The 22,083-nt window shown below is 41.9% G+C and overlaps 1 protein-coding gene across 1 annotated transcript in view; it reads right to left on the bottom strand.

Moving 5' to 3' along the window:
- Positions 1–2,165: 2,165 nt before the first annotated feature.
- Positions 2,166–22,083, bottom strand: part of ddx31 (DEAD (Asp-Glu-Ala-Asp) box polypeptide 31) — a 74,452-nt gene continuing 54,534 nt past the window's right edge. The window contains 2 exon segments of the mRNA XM_014174817.2: positions 2,166–4,140; positions 9,350–9,433. Of these exon segments, the coding sequence (XP_014030292.2) occupies positions 3,993–4,140; positions 9,350–9,433 (232 nt within the window). The 3' untranslated portion in view covers positions 2,166–3,992.

Consider the following 22,083-nt stretch of genomic DNA (forward strand, 5'->3'; position numbering starts at 1 on the left):
CTGATTCTCCGCTGGGTGTGCAATATCACGTTCGCCTATAGGCTATTTAGTGTGGTTTCAATCAAAAGATCCATAGCCTATAGGCTACAAAGTGCCTGCTCGGAGAAACAAAGAGCAAAGTTATATTTCTAAGATAGCTGCTGGGATGGTGTAAATAAAACTAGGCTGCATTACACACTGCAATGGATATTAGAACCCTGGGCCCCGGCCTGCTCTCCTCTTGCTGATCAAAAAATTGTGTGCGCTTCCTAACAAATGGCTGTGCTGTGTAGGCCTACGGTGGCAGTTCAGGAGAGTCAAAGGCTTCTTCTGAAAATAATTTTGGATTATGCCTAGTCCTAAAAATCTTGCGTGTGGACTAGCCTATAGCCCATGTTCTTATCAGTTTGAAAAGGAGACCATTAACATGACAGGTCAACTTTGATAGCTTGCTACTACTATAATTGATTTCATTAAAAACAATATACAATGCATTCGGAAAGTATTCAGACCCCTTGACTTTCTCCACATTTTGTTACGTTACAGCCTTATTCTAAAAGGTATTAAATCGTTTTTCACCAATCTACACACAATACCCTATAATGACAAAGCAAAAATAGGTTTTTAAATGTTGGCAAATATATAAAAATGTAAAAACCCGGAAATATCACATTTAAATAAGTATTCATACCCTTTAATTAGTACTTTGTTTAAGCACCTTTGGCAGCGATTACAGCCTTCGAGTCTTCTTGGGTATGATGCACAAACTTGGCACACCTGTATTTGGGGAGTTTCTCCCATTCTTCTCTGCAGATCCTCTAAAGCTCTGTCAGGTTGGATAAAGGCCTGCTTTAAAAAAAAAAAAAAAAGCCTGATTGGTGGAGTGCTGCAGAGATGGTGATCTTTCTGGAAGGTTCTCCCATCTTCACAGAGGAACACTAGAGCTCTGTCAGAGTGACCATCGGGTTCTTGGTCACCTCCCTGACCAAGGCCCTTCTCCTCCGATTGCTCAGTTGGCAGGGCGCCCAGCTCTTGGAAGAGTCTTGGTGGTTCCAAACTTCTTCCATTTAAGAATCGGAGGCCAGTGTGTTCTTGGGGACCTTCAAATGCTGCAGAAATGTTTTGGTACCCTTCCCCAGATCTGTGCCTCGACACAATCCTGTCTCGAAGCTCTACAGACAATTCCTTCGACCTCATGGCTTGGTTTTTGCTCTTACATGCACTGTCAACTGTGGGACCTTATATAGACAGGTGTGTGCCTTTCCAAATCATGTCCAATCAATTGAATTTACCACAGGTGGACTCCAGTCACGTTGCAGAAACATCAAGAATGATCAATGGAAACAGGATGCACCGGAACTCAATTTCGAGTCTCATAGCAAAGGGTTTGAATACTTACGTAAATAAGGTCTCATTTCAAATACATTTGCAAAAATGTCTAAAAACCAGGTTTTTCTTTTTCATTATGGGGTAGTGTGTGCAGATTGGATTAAATAAATATTTAAATTCTGCATTTTAGAATAAGGCTGTAACGTAACAAAATGTTTGAAAATGGAAGCGGCCTGAATACTTTCTGAATGCACTGTATTTCTTTCCCATGATGTAGACCTATTTATCAGAGTTATTTACCTCACAATAAGCCAGATTCTAGTAACTTACATTGTGGTGCTGAAACTTGAAGCATCAGCCATGGCACAATCAATCGGAAATTAACAGCTGATGGTGCTGAATGTAGGCAAATTCGAGTAGGCATAATTCATTTCAAACCTCAATTTAATTAGACTAACAACAAGAGGGTTGTGTGTTGGGGCCTATTTCTTCCTATTTAAGAAATAAGAGGTAGGCCTACCTTTGTGACAGACGGAATTAGGTTGTAGGCTGCTATTATCCATAGATATGTTGGTCAATTCCTCCACCCTCAATGCACTCTAAAACGGCAGCCCTTCACTGACACAGAGGTAGGCTAAGTTAAGACCAAGACTTGAATTGAGCGGCTATGCCATAGGCCTACTTTTTATTAAAGAAAATGGCAAAAAGCACAGGCCTACCCCTTGTTAGCGTAAGACAGCAGTTAAAGCTTGCATCGGTAGGCCGACTGGTGGAAAAGAAGGTCTGCATCGGTAGTCCGACTGTCTGTAGTTGAAAAATAGGACTAAGTTTTGAAAGTACCATGCTCAGATTCCTAATGACATATCAGATTTTATTATTTGCAAACAGGGACAGTTTCATTACAAACAAGACACACTGATTAGGCATTGGAGAAATATGATAAGATGAACACATAGGTCTATCTCTGTCCATTCTTAGCCTGTCATTTCAGTAATTTGTGTGGTATTACAAAAGATTCAGCTAAAATGACAGAATTGAACTTTGATACATACGAAAATAAAAGGCCACAAACATCAATACCTGTATAGCATACCAATTCACCAACCATAGCGGCAGGTAGCATAGTGGTTAGAGCGTTGGGCCAGTAATCGAAAGGTTGCTGGATCGAATCCCCGAGCTGACAAGGCAAAGAAATTTGTCATTCTGCCGTCATTGTAAATAAGAAGTTATTCTTATAACTGACTTGCTTAGTTAAATAAAAAAAGCCTATTTGTAAGACTGTATTCACCTGGGAAAGGTATCAATGTAAAAACACATGAAAAGTAAAATTTTTTTTTTAAATCACAATTGGTATTTTCTTTTGTTTTATCGGAACTTGAGGTCATATACACTGAGGAACACCTTCCTAATATAGAGTTGCACCCCCCCCTCCCCTCAGAACAGCCTTAATTCTTCAGGGCATGGACTTTACAAGGTGTTCCACAGGGATGCTGGCCCATGTTGACTCCGATGCTTTTGACAGTTGTGTCAAGTAAGCTGGATGTCCTTTGGGTGGTGGCGCATTCTTGATCCACATGGAAAACGGTTGAGCATTAAAAAAAAACAGTAGCGTTGCATTTCTTGACACCAACCGGTGCGCCCGGCACCCACCATACCCAGTTCAAAAGGCACTTCAATATTTTGTCTTGCCCATTCATCCACTGAATGGCTCACATACACAATCCCTGTCTCAATTGTCTAAAGGCTTAAAAATCCTTCTTTAACTTGTCTCCTCCCCCTCATCTACACTGATTCATAGCTTTCACCTTTCATGTCATGGAAAGAGCAGGTGTTCTTAATGTTTTGTATACTTTGCTTATATGACTTCTGACATTCTGAAACATTTAAGATAGCATTTTGTTTCATTACCTTTATCACTTTCCATGATCTGGGGTTATTTTATGAAACAAATTCAACACCAAACATATATTTTCAAAATTGAAAAGGTTAATTTAAAGTCGTGTCCACACAGATGTATACCAAAATTCCTATCGATACAGTTGCTGAAAATACAATTCTGACATTCTGGAGAACAACCATACTCTTTTCATGAAACAGTGACATACTTAACTTGTGTCGACGTGATAGACCATGGTGCGTGGCTCACCATACAATTCATTATAAAATAATACACACAACTTGAGACTGTGTCAGTCTGTTCTGAACTGCTAAAGAATAACACTATATTCACTATGTCAACGTCTGGTGCCCCATACATGGGGGTGTTGTGTCAAGCACTGCTCTGGGATCAATTCTGTACAGACACACAGTGATTGTGCAAAGGTAGAGGGTTAAACGTTTATGGTAAGGATGGAATTCACCCATCCTTAAGCTACACAACCAGCACAATCACAAATCAACCCCTAGAACCCCTTCACCCATTCTAGGTGCACCATTTTAGATGAGAAGATACTGGGCGTAATGAATATTAAATGACAGATACTCCACCTAATCTAAAAAAAAAGGGTTAGGTGGAGTTATTAGCTTTTCAACTATAATTTGATCGGTTTAGATTTATGAGGGACCGTCACAGACATGTCTAGACTATAGCTGCTAGGGACAAGAGATTGGTTTAGGAGTTAGGAGAGCTGTCCTGGGTGAGAGCTGTCCTGGGTGAGCGGGTATAACCTTTCAGCGCCTGACTGCTATTCCACTCTGTCCTCCTCTCCGTTGGCTTGGCTTTTCTTCTTCTTCTTCTTCTTCTTGGCTGCGGAGTCTCCATCAATCCCGCTGGCGTATTCAGAGCGCGTGAGACTGGCCACCCGCTCTTCAGTGCTAAACTTCTTGAGAGGTCTGAGGGGAGAGAGCATAGGATGCAGCAGTTTCATTAGACAAGCGGTCCCTAATATACCAATTGGTAAAACATTAACACTCAAATCTCAACTTCAGAGCGGGATATACGTCATCAGAGCGCACAACAGAACATTGTACTGTCTACCCTTGGTTTGTTGTTTATATTAAAATGGTTTCATTAAATCGATTTTAATCAGAACTAAAGTTTTGTTGCTAAGGATTCCACGACGCGGTTAGCCTTTACGGCTGGGACTGCAAGTTTGTGTTCCATTTTTTTGCGTGGATTCCGCGAGTGCTAGCTGGCTGTACTACAGACACCTGTCGTTGTCGTGTGAAAGACTCATTGTTATCTTTTTGTAAAACAACTAGTTGCAGTAAAGAGCCAATCTGGATACTAAGGAGATCCTGAGGGAAATCGACGAGAACCAACAGCTTTACGCTATGGAGGAACAACATCATGGAAAGATCCGACCACCTCACAAAATAACTTTAACCCGACAAAAAAAGTAAAACAGATTCATCTACAGACACGGATGATTTACTTACCGTTGAAGTAGAGGCAAGTGCTCTGGCTGGAATCCATGCAACACTGGAAAAGTTGTGTAAGGAGGTAGCAGGGCTGAGGGGGAGTTGGAGTTTAGCCAGAATGAAATTCTCACGCTCCAAGGAGAAAACAAGGCACTCACTGCCAAAGTAAAAATCCATGATTCCAACATGAATTGTCTACTCAGGGAAAACAGGGTGATGAGGGAGTCGCTACTAGACATACAAAGTCGTAGCATGCGTGAAAATATATATTTTTTCTGGGATTCCTGAGGAGGCATCCAATAATCCAGAGGGCGCAATCAGAGAATTCATGCAATCCGCCTTGAAACTTCCTATAGAGACTGTAGACAAGGTGGCTTTCCACCGAGTACACAGACTTGGAGCTCAGAGCGACAAAACCAAGGGTCCCCAACCGATCGCAAAATTTGAACACTACCAACAAAAGGATCAAAAGCAGGGGAAGGGAGCTTAAAGGCACCAAATTCAATCTCAACGACCAATTTCCAAGGGAGATAAACGAACGTCATAAGAGACTGTATCAGGTACAAAGGCAACAAAGGGAGAAGGGTAAGCGTGCCTTTGTCATTGTGGACAAACTCTTTATAGATGGAAAGCTGTTCCGAGACAGCTCCATAACACAATGGCTGTACTAAATTCTACAGGGACTTCAGGTTACGAAAAAAAGAAAGTATGGGAACTGTAAAAATATCTGAACATTATGAAGTGGATATGAACACATACAGTTCAAGTCTGAAGTTTACATACACTTAGGTTGGAGTCATTACTCGTTTTACAACCAATCCACGCATTTCTTGTTAACAAACTATAGTTTTGGCAAGTCTGTTAGGCCATCCACTTTGTGCATGACAAGTAATTTTTCCAACACTTGTTTACAGAGAGATTATTCCACTGTATCACAATTCCAGTAGGTCAGAAGTTTACATACACTAAGTTGACTGTGCCTTTAAACAGCTTGGAAAATTCAAGAAAATTATGTAATGGCTTTAGAAGCTTCTGATAGGCTAATTGACATCATTTGAGTCAATTGGAGGTGTACCTGTGGATGTATTTCAAGGCCTACCTTCAAACTCAGTGCCTCTTTGCTTGGTATCATGGGAAAATCAAAAGAAATCAGCCAAGACCTCAGAAAAGAAATTGTAGACCTCCACAAGTCTGGTTCACCCTTGGGAGCAATTGTATACGCCTATATACAAACGCAAGTATAAACACCATGGGACCACGCAGCCATCATACCGCTCAGGAAGGAGACGCGTTCTGTCTCCTAGAGATGAACGTACATTGGTGCGAAAAGTGCAAATCAATCCCAGAACAGCAGCAAAGGACCTTGTAAAGATGCTGGAGTAAACGGGTACAAAAGTAGCTATATCCACAGTAAAACGAGTCCTATATCGACATAATCTGAAAGGCCGCTCAGCAAGGAAGAAGCCACTGCTCCAAAACCGCCATAAAAAAGTCAGACTACGGTTTGCAAATGCACATGGGGACAAAGATCATCCTCTGGTCTGATGAAACAAAAATAGAACTGTTTGGCCATAATGACCATCGTTATGTTTGGAGGAAAAAGGGGGATGCTTGCAAGCCGAAGAACACCATCCCAACCGTGAAGCACGGTGGTGGCAGCATCATGTTGTGGGGGTGCTTTTCTGCAGGAGGGACTGGTGCACTTCACAAAATAGATGACATCGTGAGGAACAAAAATTATGTGGATATATTGAAGCAACATCTCAAGACATCAGTCAGGAAGTTAAAGCTTAGTCGCAAATGGGTCTTCCAAATGGACAATGACCCCAAGCATACTTCCAAAGTAGCATACTTCCAAAATAGCTTAAGGACAACAAAGGCAAGGTATTGGAGTGGCCATCACAAAGCCCTGACCTCAATCCTATAGAACATTTGTGGGCAGAACTGAAAAAGCCTGTGCGAGCAAGGAGGCCTACAAACCTGACTCAGTTACACCAGCTCTGTCAGGAGGAATGGGACAAAATTCACCCAAGTTATTGTGGGAAGCTTGTGGAAGGCTACCCAAAACGCTTGACCCAAGTTAAACAATTAAAAGGCAATGCTACCAAATACAAATTGAGTGTATGTAAACTTCTGACCCACTGGGAATGTGATGAAAAAAATAACTGACTTGCTTCGTTAAATATTATTCTGACATTTCCCATTCTTAAAATGAAGTGGTGATCTAAACTGACCAAAAACAGGGATTTTTTACTAGGATTGTCAGAAATTATGAAAAACTGAGTTTAAATGAATTTGGCTAAGGTATATGTAAACTTCTGACTTCAACTGTACGTACTCAATTGCTCGCTGACACATACGGACTTATACACACACCTGATCGTGCTCTCTTCACTTTCACTCTTCTCTCCCTCTCTATTGTCGAGAACTGTTTTATAATTGAATATGTATTGTTTGTCTATCCTTTATGTATTTGTCTACAAGTTTATATACGTTTACAAAAAGCAAGGGGAAGATATCAGAATAGGGGCATTGGGGAATAATAACATTGTACGGAATACATTTCTATACAGACATCGTACACACTCTCACTAAATCACACCCAATATCATACACATCAACCTACTCAGATTTACTACACACAATATCTTGTCTCAATTTCCTAACATCTGTGGCATTGGCTCACAGGCAAGGGAATAAAACAAATATTGCTAGAACCTATTTCTTGAATTCTAAATATCAGACATTTGAAAGCTCTAGTTTTGACCGTCATCATACCTCTGATGGCAGTAACTTTACAAGCACTAATTATGGTAAATTTAGACGGAGAATAGTATTTAGTTACGGTAAGGGGTGAAATAAGTATAGCCAGTTATAATTGTAACGGTTTAGCAGATTATTAAAAAAGATCAGTCTTTACATGGCTAAAAGAAAAGGAATATAACATATACTGTTTACAGGAAACTCACTCTACATCCTTAGATGAAGTTGCGTAGAAAAAGGAATGGGGTGGTGAAATAATTTTCTGTCATGGACAAAGGAACTCAAAAGGTGTGATGTTATTAACAAAAATGTTCATCTCAATGTGCAAATAGTCAGGAATGATTCGCAAGGAAGGTGGATCCTCATAAAAATATAAGTGGACGAAAAAGAGATTTGGCTCATTAATCTATATGGTCCAAATCAGGATGATCAACACTTGTTCGAAAACATTTATACCAATTTATTGAACTTACAGGCAACAAATGATCATATCGTTACGGTAGGAGACTCTAACAGCGTTAAGTACTAAAGGTCGACGATTATGATTTTCCAACGCCGATACCGATTATTGGAGGACCAAAAAAAAGCCGGTACCGATTAAAATCGGCTGATTTTTCAAAATGTATTAATTGAAAATCATACTTTGCAAAAAGGTCTCTCTTTTTCAAACAAGTATGGCTACAATTTCAATTTTATCCCCTTGAAATACTACAACAAATATTATGGCTGAACTCAAAACGTGCTGGTTGATAAAAAAACTATATTTATGGAAAATTTGTTTGAAAAGGGTAAATAGGAAAGTATACCAGTTTCATTTGAAGACCAGGATGTTGAAAACTGTGCCATACAGATTGCAAAATAGTGGGAAGAGATGTTTGATATTCCATGGTACAGGAATGAGGTACAGGTATGAGTTGATATATAAAACAAAGCAAGATTCAAGACCTCGTGCTTTTCATCTAAAATTATTATATAGAATTCTTGCCACCAACAAAATGTTGAATATTTGGGGCATAAAATCATCAAAGCTCTGCAGATTTTGTTGTGAGGATGCAGAATCAATAGACCATTTATTTTGGTATTGCCCTCAGGTAGCCTGTTTCTGGTTTCAGGTTCAGGAATGGCTGAAAATGCATAGCATAAATGCATAGAAATAGTACTGTTAGGAGATCTGGAGAGACCGAGTTAGTCAATTACCAGTATACAAATACTCTTAGTAAAAGTATTTATCTTCAACTCGCAACCTGTGGATTCTATTCGATTAGATTGTACGTTAAACATCACAGCATAGTTGAAAGATATGTGCTGCGTAGAAACCCAAAGTGGTTGGCCAGCAGAGATAGTTGGGATGGGCTGAGGGAAGCGGAGGGTTGGGATGTGGAATTGGAGACAAGTGGGAGTGGAGTTGCTGTGCGGGAGATAGAATGATGGTCAAAGATAAGTTGACGAAAAAACAATGAAAAGTGTGTTTGAATGACACTGAGGGGCAGGGTTTTTACAACTAATGCAGTTTGCCTGAAGCTGATGCCGTGCAGGTGTTTGTACACATGCATATACCAGGGGCGAAAATCTGATATCAACTTTGGAGGGGACAATTACAAGAAATTTTCTCAAGAGCAATTCCTGAGGGGGACACCAAAAGTAGTGCTGTAACACATAGCCTACATTGTAATATGGTAAATGTATATTGAGGAACCAAAGAAATAAGGTGTTTGCCGTACTCCTAACTACCGGTAGCCAAAACTACACAACTAATCACAACAGCAATACCATTGCCTTTAACAAATCTTAGTTCAGTCACCAGTTTAAGTTGAGAGTGGGGGTATCCATGGGATTTTCCAATTATGTTCCTATTTTACAAGTAAAAAAAATTGATAACCTTTCATAATGTTGCCAAACAAAGACTCAACAAACTTACCTGAGACTCCCTGTCTCTGCCAGTCTGTCGCTGCATATCTGTCCCCAACTCTGCTGTCTGTGTGCCATCTGTTGCCTGCTCTGCCTAATGACATCATTGTGAAACATTTCCATTAGAATTTCATTTCTTTCTTATGAACATTTTATCAACTAGTCTTTGAGATATTAGGCTACTAGGGTTCTTACTATGTGTTTTGATGTATTGAAAAATACTCTGATGTCTGTCTTTTATTTTTCTGCCATTTTTCTACCTGGCTGGCTGGCTGGCTGGCTACACACACACACAGTGTGTAGGTTATTTACAGTAGGAGATGGGCTTCTATCATCTTCTATCATTCCATTTGGGCTTCGATCTAAAAGGTAGCTAGCAAATGTGAAACGGATTAAAATGACAAGAGTTGACAGCTGTATGAGTTCACCATTTACACAACATATGCTGCAACCTTTTGTAATTTTAATAGTTTGTTTCATATTGGCTGGCTTCCAACAATAGCTGAATTTGCAAAGCTAGCGAGCACCAATTCAGTTTCAGTGGTGTTTGCTATAATCTTTGCTACCCGGGTTAAATAAAGGTGAAATAAAATAAATAAATAAAAGTTCCCTTGCGACAATTTAGCTTTTGCAACGAGACCATTAAATATATTTAAGACAATGGTAGAAGAGAGTGTAGTTCTGTTCAGTTTGGACTTCAGTTTATCGCTAACCTTATCACAGGGACTTTGAAGCACTAACTTACATCATCTGCATGCTGATCTTGGAATAAATTGACGATAGCAAAGATTCCATCTTTGACGACGCCACATAAATGGAATAGGTACTAGCTAGCTTAATAGTTAATATTTGCGCGCTAGGTCTGCATACTCAGCTAGTGTGTGTGCGCGATTGACTGGACGAACCTCGTCAGTTACGTTCATTGAGTGCCTTTCAGACAGTAGACACGACCCCTCTGTTACCTTGCCAACTAAGGAACTGGCAGTGGATCAAACCATTGTGAGGCAAAGGGTGGGGGGGGGGGGGTCGCAATCTTTTGAAACTTAAAAACGTGCTATTAAGTGTCTATAATCAGCACAATTGCTTTCATTGCGTATTATTAATATTATTTAAATTACATAGTTATGTTTCAGTGATATATTGGGGGGGACAAATCATATTTTTCCCAGGATGGGGGGGTCGTGTCCCCCCCCGTCCCCCCCGGGATTTCCGCCCCTGGCATATACACAAACTCTCATTCAAATAAACGCATACAAGAACAGACACATGCATGTAATAGTGCCAGACATGCATACAAACATAAACAGCTGGCACTGCTGTTATGATTTGAGCTGTCCTTGATGTCCTTTGTTTTGAATGGATTTTTTTTAATGATTTTTTTTGCATTGTTGTTCGCTGTTTTCTTCTGTCTTTTTCATTTTACTTAATTCTCTTGGTTGTTGGTGAATTGGGGGTTCTTGAGGGTGGGGAATGGAATTATTTCTATTTAAAATTTTCTTCTTGGGGGGGTGGGAGGGGTCTCGAATGTTTGAGGGACAGCTGTTGGGGAACTGTCTTGGAGGGTTCGGGTCACGTTTTTTTGCCTGGTGGGAGATCTGCCAACGTGCCCTTGAGCAGGGCATTGACACTGGATGCTTCTGTGTGTCGCTCTGAATGGGAGTCTGTTGGATGACTTGTATAATGTAGTTGTTGAGCGGCTTCACTGCAAGTATATTGTATGTTTCGGATATCAAAAAAGATAGAAATATATATATATATATATTTCTAACTTAAAAAAAATATATATTTTTTTTAAATCTCTCAAATTCATCCTGAACATACTACTACGTCTTCCCAAACAAGCCTCAGCTAGCCCAAAGATGTCACTACAGGAGAACAGACACATATCTGGCTGTGGTGAGTACTAATAACCTATCTTCACAAGGAGGGAGAGAAGCACCAGAGAAAAGAGCGACTGACTGTTGTGTGTATAGGAGAGGATCTCTATTGACCAGCGATAACTGCCATGTCACATCGCAGCAGGGGGACCATGTAAAACCAGCCCGTGTCTTTATCTAATCAATAACCCCTGGAGCTGGAGCCGGCCCCGGGCTGCCCAGCCCAACTCCAGCCCAGAGGGACATTTAGGACCCACGGAGCACAGTAGGCTGTAGCAAACACCCAGTGACACTGATCACCCCAGAGGAGCCTGCCTTCCAGTAACAGGATTATTGATCTGCAGCTATAGTGTGCTCTATTGGGACCCCTACTGGAGGACATATGAATGGGGAGCCTGACTGACTGAAGAGCATATATCTACACAAATCTCGGTTAACCCAGAAGTCTCCCATAATTGGTCAGATGCTCGATTAAGTTCTGGGTCCATAAATGCTAAGAGTAGAGAGAACGAGGATCGGAACAAAGAGCTCCTCTCTCTTTGCAAGTTAAACAGGTTGTTTGTTTAGCAACAAAATCGAGGTGTGCGCAACTATGGGGAAAAACAGACAAGGATGGCTCAGATTGTTAACAAAATGCAAGCTATATTTCATCTCCAATATTTATTGAAAACATATACATTTGCACAATGAGCATGTCTCTAAAATACATCGTTACAGTTATTAGTTAGCTAGCGAATTTGACCCATATTAACATGAACATGAAGTCCGTCAAAACACCTCGAAACAAGATATGATATCAATAACATGATGAAACAAGCCACTTACGATTCCCCACATGGGAGTTCATCATTCTTGCTAACAATCTGGCCATCCAGAATCACAACAATACACTGACTTCTGCCCCATGGAAGCGCACATATGGTTAGCTGACAACGTCACAAACTATCTATGGACCAAATGTCCCCTCCCCTTCCGAAATGTGAAAGACGCACCTGTGAAATCGTGATTTGTCTAAATCAAAGGAAATAATGCTGCTCGTTATCTCATGCATCCCATTGTATCATGAGATCTACGGTACCATTTATGTTTACATAGTCTGTCAATGAGAGATTCATCTACACACAGAATGCATCACTCGCACTGCCGGATCTGGCATCCGTCAAAAGTTCAACACTTAGCGGAGAATCCCCCCCTCAAACCCACCCCAGCACATATGCATGCCTTCGCCCCTCCCCCTCACAGACGATTGCCATTGAAATACATCAACCCGCCTCAACTACATGCCACTACCATTTTCTAGATCAGTTTCTTTGAAATTGTATGAAAGTTGTAACCAATTCCTTTTCAGTTATGGCTCTTAAACAATACATAAAATCAACTACCTAGTTTTTCAAAATGTTAATTCAAACAATTCAGAAAGTTGGACCAAATAACATACACAATAACTGGAGAGATAAGGAATGTAGGATATGGGGCACAGTCTAAATATACTGCCATTTTATAGTCAGCTCTTGTTTGTTTCCAAAGGACAAAGAACATCGTAAGCACAAGGGACAAAATAACCCCATCAGGCAAGTCCAAGTGCAACCTCAGCCTCACCACCAGAGACGGCAATGTAAGTAAACAATGAAAGGTGGTCTCCATGTATTCTTAACACCCTTGGCTGTGTGAAGTCTAGCTAGAGTTTACACCAGAGGGAGTAGGGAGTGTGTGTGAGATGTGCCTCTGAGAAGGCTTTGTGTATGTGTATGATGTGTTTGTATGTTTGTTGCTGGACAATTCAAGCAATTAGAGAGAGGACCTGCCTGGACAAGTACAGTGCAACACCGCAGCCATACATACACCTGTAATGAAGTCTCTACTGACAGGTGGCCGGAGAACCAAAAAAAAAAACACTGTCCCAGGATGCTTTCCAAAAATGGCACCCAATTCCCTATACAGTTCACTAATTTTCACCAGGGCCCATAGGGCTCTGGTCAAACTAGTGCACTATATAGGGCCAGAGGGGTCCTGAGAGAGACACTACGAGAACGAGCAAGTCTGTTAGAAAGAGCCAACAGCTGTTATCAAATCAGTAAGACTGTGGGTGTGTGTGAACATGAGAGCAGTGGTAACATTCAAAGCTGAGCCAACCATCACAGGCCATATGGATGATGTCTAGGCTGGTGTTAAAACAGTGAGTGTCGCTGTGTAAGTGTGTGTCTGTGAGCATAGTAAAACTGTAGAGGAGTGTCCGGTACTGTTTTGCGCAGGCTTTATTCATTAGGGGCCATGGCCGATAATTAGCCTAGCTGTTAAAAAGGACAGCAGCCAGTGAGGTCATTAACACTAGAACAGTCATTTGGACTGCTCGTGAATTTAAAAATATTATTAGTCTGCCATTTTTAAAGTCATGCCCCCCTTCATTGTTTTTCTAAATAAGTCTATATAAAATGGGACAGATGGAGCAGGAGAATATTGGCTGCCGTTTTATGGGCTCTTCAACAACCGTGCTATTTTATTTAGTTACTCACATTGTTAGTCACTTATTTTGTAAATAATGTTGCTGCTACCATCTCATACGATCGAAAAGAGCTTCTGGACATCAGAACAGCGATTAGTCACCTTGAACTGGACAAAGAATTTATCTTTAATGAGTTGGAGAGAGATTTACTCCAGACACCTGAACAGGTCCTCATCCCCGTAATTCACAGGAGAAAGAGACGGAAAATATATCATGGAAAGAGATCAGGGTGCCTTGTGAGGATCCGCCGATGAGTTGCTAATCTGCTGTTGTCATCGGTACAAATGGCCAACGTACAATCGCTGGATAATAAATTGGACGAACTATAAGCACATATATCCAAGTGCTTTGAAAGGCTGGTCATGCATCACATCAACACCATTATCCCAGAAACCCTAGACCCACTCCAATTTGCATACCGCCCCAACAGATGCAATCTCTATTGCACTCAACACTGCCCTTTCCCACCTGGACAAAAGGAACACCTATGTGAGAATGCTATTCATTGACTACAGCTCAGCTTTCCAACACCATAGTGCCCTCAAAGCTCATCACTAAGCTAAGGACCCTGGGACTAAACACCTGCCTCTGCAACTGGATCCTGGACTTCCTGACGGGCCGCCCCCAGATGGTAAGGAACAAAACATTCACCACGCTGGTCCTCAACATGGGGGCCCCTCAGGGGTGCGTGCTCAGTCCCCTCCTGTACTCCGTTCACTCATGACTGCATGGCCAGGCATGACTCCAACGCCATCAAGTTTGCCGATGACACAACAGTGGTAGGCCTGATCACCAACAATGACGAGACAGCATATAGGAAGGAGATGTCGTGGAAATATTCGCTCAATCATATTTCTTAGATTCCATAACTTGTGAATTCAAGTATACTTTATTACAAGGTTACAAGGCGAGTTGGTCCATGGGCCAGCTCGACTAGCCCCCCCCCCACTATTTTACACTGCTGATACTCTTATTATCTATGCATAAGTCACTTAACTCTACCTACATGTACAGTGGGGGGGAAAAGTATTTGATCCCCTGCTGATTTTGTACGTTTGCCCACTTACAAAGAAATGATCAGTCTATACTTTTAATGGTAGGTTCATTTGAACAGTGAGCGACAGAATAACAAAAAAATCCAGAAAAAAAGCATGGCAAAAATGTTATAAATTGATTTGCATTTTAATGAGGGAAATAAGTATTTGACCCCTCTGCAAAACATGACTTAGTACTCTTGGTGGCAAAACCCTTGTTGGCAATCACAGAGGTCAGATGTTTCTTGTAGTTGGGCACCAGGTTTGCACACATCTCAGGAGGGATTTTGTCCCACTCCTCTTTGCAGATCTTCTCCAAGTCATTAAGGTTTCGAGGCTGACGTTTGGCAACTCGAACCTTCAGCTCCCTCCACAGATTTTCTATGGGATTAAGGTCTGGAGACTGGCTAGGCCACTCCAGGACCTTAATGTGCTTCTTCTTGAGCCACTCCTTTGTTGCCTTAGCCATGAGTTTTGGGTCATTGTCATGCTGGAATACCCATCCACGACCCATTTTCAATGCCCTGGCTGAGGGAAGGAGGTTCTAACCCAAGATTTGACGGTACATGGCCCATTCCATCATCACTTTGATGCGGTGAAGTTGTCCTGTCCCCTTAGCAGAAAAACACGCCCAAAGCATAATGTTTCCACCTCCATGTTTGACGGTGGAGATTGTGTTCTTAGGGTCATAGGCAGCATTCCTCCTCCTCCAAACACGGCGAGTTGATGTCAAAGAGCTCCATTTTGGTCTCATCTGACCACAACACTTTCACCAGTTGTCCTCGGAGTCATTCAGATGTTCATTGGCAAACTTCAGACGGGCATGTATATGTATTCTTGAGCAGGGAGACCTTGCGGGCGCTGCAGGATTTCAGTCCTTCACCGCGTAGTGTGTTACCAATTGTTTTCTTGGTGACAATGGTCCCAGCTGCCTTGAGATCATTGACAAGATCCTCCCATGTAGTTCTGGGCTGATTCCTCACAGTTCTCATGATCATTGCAACTCCACGAGGTGAGATCTTGCATGGAGCCCCAGGCCGAGGGATATTGACAGTTCTTTTGTGTTTCTTCCATTTGCGAATAATCGCACCAAATGTTGTCACCTTCTCACCAAGCTGCTTGGCGATGGGTCTTGTAGCCCATTCCATCCTTGTGTAGGCCTACAATCTTGTCCTTGACATCCTTGGAGAGCTCTTTGGTCTTGGCGGAGAGTTTGGAATCTGATTGATTGATTGCTTCTGTGGACAGGTGTCTTTTATACAGGTAACAAACTGAGATTAGGAGCACTCCCTTTAACCTGTTAGGGCTAGGGGGCAGTATTTGCACGGCTGGATAAAAAAATGTACCCGATTTAATCTGGTTACTAATCCTACCCAGTAACTAGAATATGCATATACTTATTATATATGGATAGAAAACACTAAAGTTTCTAAAACTGTTTGAATGGTGTCTGTGAGTATAACAGAACTCATTTGGCAGGCAAAACCCTGAGACATTTTCTGACAGGAAGTGGATACCTGATGTGTTGTATTACCTTTAAACCTATGCCATTGAAAAACACAGGGGCTGAGGAATATTTTGGCACTTCCTATTGCTTCCACTAGATGTCACCAGCCTTTACAAAGTGTTTTGAGTCTTCTGGAGGGAGATCTGACCGAACAAGAGCCATGGAACGATGATGGCCCATTAGACACCTGGCGCGCGAGTTCATGTTGGGTACCCTCGTTCCAATACGTTATAAAAGAGTATGCATTCGTCCACCTTGAATATTATTCATGTTCTGGTTAAAAAAGGCCCTAATGATTTATGCTATACAACGTTTGACATGTTTGAACGAACGGAAATATATTTTTTCCCCTCGTTCATGAAGTGAAGTCCGGCGGGCTTAGATCATGTGCTAACAAGACGGAGATTTTTGGACATAAATGAGCTTTTTTGAACAAAACTACATTCGTTATGGATTTGTGATACCTGGAAGTGACATCTGATGAAGAGAATCAAAGGTAATGGATTATTTACATAGTATTTTCGATTTTAGATCTCCCCAACATGACGGCTTGTCTGTATCGCAACGCGTATTTAACTGGGCGCAGTGCTCAGATTATTGCAAAGTGTGATTTCCCAGTAAGGTTATTTTTAAATCTGGCAAGTTGATTGCGTTCAAGAGATGTAAATCTATAATTCTTTAAATGACAATATAATATTTTACCAATGTTTTCTAATTTTAATTATTTAATTTGTGTTGCTGACTTGACTGCCGGTTATTGGAGGGAAACGATTTCCTCAACATCAATGCCATAGTAAAACGCTGTTTTTGGATATAAATATGAACTTGATAGAACTAAAAATGCATGCATTGTCTAACATAATGTCCTAGGAGTGTCATCTGATGGAGATTGTAAAAGGTTAGTGCATCATTTTAGCTGGTTTTATGGTTTTGGTGACCCTGTCTTTGAATTGACAAAACATTACACACAACTCTTGTAAATGTACTGTCCTAACATACTCTAAATTTATGCTTTCGCCGTAAAACCTTTTTGAAATCGTAAAACGTGGTTAGATTAAGGAGATGTTTATCTTTCAAAGGGTGTAAAATAGTTGTATGTTTGAAAAATTTGAATTTTGACATTTATTTGGATTCAAATTTGCCGCTCTTGAAATGCACCTGCTGTTGATGGAGTGCACCACGGGTGGGACGCTTGCGTCCCACCTAGCCCATAGAGGTTAAGAGTGTGCTCCTAATCTCAGCTCGTTACCTGTATAAAAGACACCTGGGAGCCAGAAATCTTTCTGATTGAGGGGGTGAAAGACTTATTTCCCTCATTAAAATGCAAATCAATTTATAACATTTCTGACATGCGTTTTTCTGGATATTTTTGTTGTTATTCTGTCTCTCTGTTCAAATAAACCTAATATTAAAATTATAGACTGATCCTTTCTTCGTCAGTGGGCAAACGTACAAAATCAGCAGGGGATCAAACACTTTTTCCCCCCAATGTACATATTATCTTAATTACCTCGACCAACCGGTGCCTCCGCACATTGCTTCTGTATCGTATAGCGGTACCCCCTTTGCTCTATAAAAGCAAGCCAAAGCCTTGAATGAATTGGCGAATGCACCCTTTGTTGCGCTTACTTAACAGTGACAGCCCATCACATTACCTCAGAGTGGGAAATATACTGTGCTACAGACAAGCCCCCTTTATGAGTCACAAGTGCACAAATAGTACTGAAGGAGGCAGTGTCATGGCGCATTCGTAATCAACATTAAGTGGTAATTTACTACATACGACTGGCAAAAATCTGCTTAAATATTCCTCCAACTGGGAATTACTAGTGGGAAACTCGTCTATCAACCTGATCTCCCACTTCCCCCGTCTGACGTCCCCTACTAAAGGAAATGGCCTCTACAACAGCATTTTCGGCAGTTAACCTGTTGAGGACAGACGTTCCGCTAGCGGAACCCCGTTCCGCCTGCGGAACCCCTAGCCAACAGCCAATGGCATCGCACGGCGCGAAATACAAAACCAACTAAAATACCACAATTCAATTTTCTCAAACAATCAACTATTTTACACCATTTTAAAGATAAGACTCGTTAATCTAACCACATTGTCCGATTTCAAAAAGGCTTTACAGCGAAAGCAAAACAGACAAATAATCACACAGCCATTTTCCAAGCAAGCATATACACTGCTCAAAAAAATAAAGGGAACACTAAAATAACACATCCTAGATCTGAATGAATGAAATAATCTTATTAAATACTTTTTTCTTTACATAGTTGAATGTGCTGACAACAAAATCACAAAAATAATCAATGGAAATCCAATTTATCAACCCATGGAGGTCTGGATTTGGAGTCACACTCAAAGTTAAAGTGGAAAACCACACTACAGGCTGATCCAACTTTGATGTAATGACCTTAAAACAAGTCAAAATGAGGCTCAGTAGTGTGTGTGGCCTCCACGTGCCTGTAAGACCTCCCTACAACGCCTGGGCATGCTCCTGATAAGGTGGCGGATGGTCTCCTGAGGGTTCTCCTCCCAGACCTGGACTAAAGCATCCACCAACTCCTGGACAGTCTGTGGCGCAACGTGGCGTTGGTGGATGGAGCGAGACATGATATCCCAGATGTGCTCAATTGGATTCAGGTCTGGAGAACAGGCGGGCCAGTCCATAGTATCAATGCCTTCCTCTTGCAGGAACTGCTGACACACTCCAGCCACATGAGGTCTTGCATTAGGAGGAACCCAGGGCCAACCGCACCAGCATATGGTCTCACAAGGGGTCTGAGGATCTCATCTCGGTACCTAATGGCAGCCAGGCTACCTCTGGCGAGCACATGGAGGGCTGTGCGGCCCCCCAAAGAAATGCCACCCCACACCATGACTGACCCACCGCCAAACCAGTCATGCTGGAGGATGTTGCAGGCAGCAGAACGTTCTCCACGGCGTCTCCAGACTCTGTCACGTCTGTCACATGCGCTCAGTGTGAACCTGCTTTCATCTGTGAAGAGCACAGGGCGCCAGTGGCGAATTTGCCAATCTTGGTGTTCTCTGGCAAATGCCAAACGTCCTGCACGGTGTTGGGCTGTAAGCACAACCCCCACCTGTGGACATCGGGCCCTCATACCACCCTCATGGAGTCTGTTTCTGACCGTTTCAGCAGACACATGCACATCTGTGGCCTGCTGGAGGTCATTTTGCAGGGCTCTGGCAGTGCTCCTCCTGCTCCTCCTTGCACAAAGGCGGAGGTAGTGGTCCTGCTGCTGGGTTGTTGCCCTCCTACGGCCTCCTCCACGTCTCCTGGTGGCGCCTCCATGCTCTGGACACTACGCTGACAGAGACAGCAAACCTTCTTGCCACAGCTCGCATTGATGTGCCATCCAGGATGAGCTGCACTACCTAAGCCACTTATGTGGGTTGTAGACTCCGTCTCATGATACCACTAGAGTGAAAGCACTGCCAGCATTCAAGTGACCAAAACATCAGCCAGGAAGCATAGGAACTGAGAAGTGGTCTGTGGTCACCACCTGCAGAACCACTCCTTTATTGGGGGTGTCTTGCTAATTGCCTATAATTTCCACCTGTTGTCTATTCCATTTGCACAACAGCATGTGAAATTTATTGTCAATCAGTGTTGCTTCCTAAGTGGACAGTTTGATTTCACAGTAGTGTGATTGACTTGGAGTTACATTGTGTTGTTTAAGTGTTCCCTTTTTTTTTGTTGAGCAGTGTATGTCACATAAACCCAAACCACAGCTAAATGCAGCACTAACCTTTGATGATCTTCATCAGATGACACTCCTAGGACATTATGTTATACAATACATGCATGTTTTGTTCAATCAAGTTCATATTTATATCAAAAAACAGCTTTTTACATTAGCATGTGATGTTCAGAACTAGCATACACACCGAAAACTTCCGGTGAATTTACTAAATTACTCATGATAAACGTTGACAAAATACATAACAATTATTTTAAGAATTATAGATACAGAACTCCTTTACGCAATCGCTATGTCCGATTTTAAATAGCTTTTCGGCGAAAGCACATTTTGCAATATTCTGAGTACATAGCTCGGCCATCACGGCTAGCTATTTTGACATCCGCCAACTTCGGGGTCACCTAAACTCAGAATTACTATTAGAAAAATTGGATTACCTTTGCTGTTCTTCGTCAGAATGCACTCCCAGGACTTCTACTTCAACAACAAATGTTGTTTTGGTTCCAAATAATCCATAGTTATAGCCAAATACCTCCGTTTTGTTCGTGCGTTCAGGTCATTATCCGAAGGGTACCGCGCGAGCGCATTTCGTGAAAAAATTACCGTACTTAGAAGCATGTCAAACGCTGTTGAAAATCAATTTTTATGCTATTGTTCTCGTAAAATAGCGATAATATTCCAACCGGGCAACGTTGTATTCATTCAAAGACTGAAAGAAAACAATGGAGAAGTCTCGTGACCGCGCATCTCCAGTCTCACTGTCCCCAGGCTGACCACTTACAAACTCTGCTCCTGTACTTTGCCCAGAGACAGCAGACAGCCCATTCCACTTTCTGGCGGCTTTAGAGAGCCAATGGAAGCCTTAGAAAGTGTCACGTTACAGCACAGATGCTGTAATGTCGATAGAGATGCAACAGAAGAACAACAAATTGTCAGACAGGGCACTTCCTGCATGGAATCTTCTCAGGTTTTGGCCTGCCATATGAGTTCTGTTATACTCACAGACACCATTCAAACAGTTTTAGAAACTTGAGTGTTTTCTATCCAAATCTACTAATTATATGCATATTCTCGTTTCTAGGCGAGAGTAGTAACCAGTTTAAATCGGGTACGTTTTTTATCCGGCTGAGCAAATACTGCCCCCTAGCCCCAACAGGTTAAGCATCTCCAATCCAAAGTTAAATCTAGAATTGGCTTCCTATGTCGAAACACTCATGCTGCCAAACATACCCTCGTAAAACTGACTAATCAAATCGTCACATACACATGGTTAGCAGATGTTAATGCGAGTGCAGCGAAATGCTTGTGCTTCTAGTTCCGACCATATCCTACCGATCCTTGACTTCGGCGATGTCATTTACAAAATAGCCTCCACTCTACTCAGCAAATTGGATGCAGTCTATCACAGTGCCATCCATTTTGTCACCAAAGCCCCATATACTACCCACCACTGCAACCTGTACGCCCTTGTTGGCTGGTCCTCGCTACATATTCGTCGACAAACACACTGGCTCCAGGTCATCTATAAAAGTCTTTGCTGGGTAAAGCTCTGCCTTATCTCAGCTCACTGGTCACCATAGCAACACCCACCCGTAACACAAGCTCCAGCAGGTATATTTCAATGGTCATCCCCAAAGCCAACACCTGCTTTGGCCGCCTTCCAGTTCTCTGCTGCCAATGACTGGAACGAATTGCAAAAAAAATCACTGAAGTTGGAGACTTACATCTCCCTCACTAACTTTAAGTGTCAGCCGTCAGAGCAGCTTACCGATCACTGCAGCTGTACACAGCCCATCTGTAAATAGCCCATCCAACCAACTACCTACCTACCTCATCCCCATATTTGTTTTCCTGCTCTTTTGCACACCAGTATTTCTCTTGCACATCCCCATCTGCACATCTATCACTCCAGTGTAAATTGCTATTACTTCGCCACTATTGGCCTATTTATTGCCTTACCTCCTTACTTGATTTGCTCACACGTTTCTATTGTGTTATTGACTGTACTTTTGTTTTTCCCATGTGTAACTCTGTTGTTTTTGTCGCACTGCTTTGCTTTATCTTGGCAAGGACGCCGTTGTAAATGAGGGTTAAATA

Source organism: Salmo salar, chromosome ssa26 (assembly GCF_905237065.1).
Source record: "Salmo salar chromosome ssa26, Ssal_v3.1, whole genome shotgun sequence".
NCBI lineage: Eukaryota > Metazoa > Chordata > Actinopteri > Salmoniformes > Salmonidae > Salmo > Salmo salar.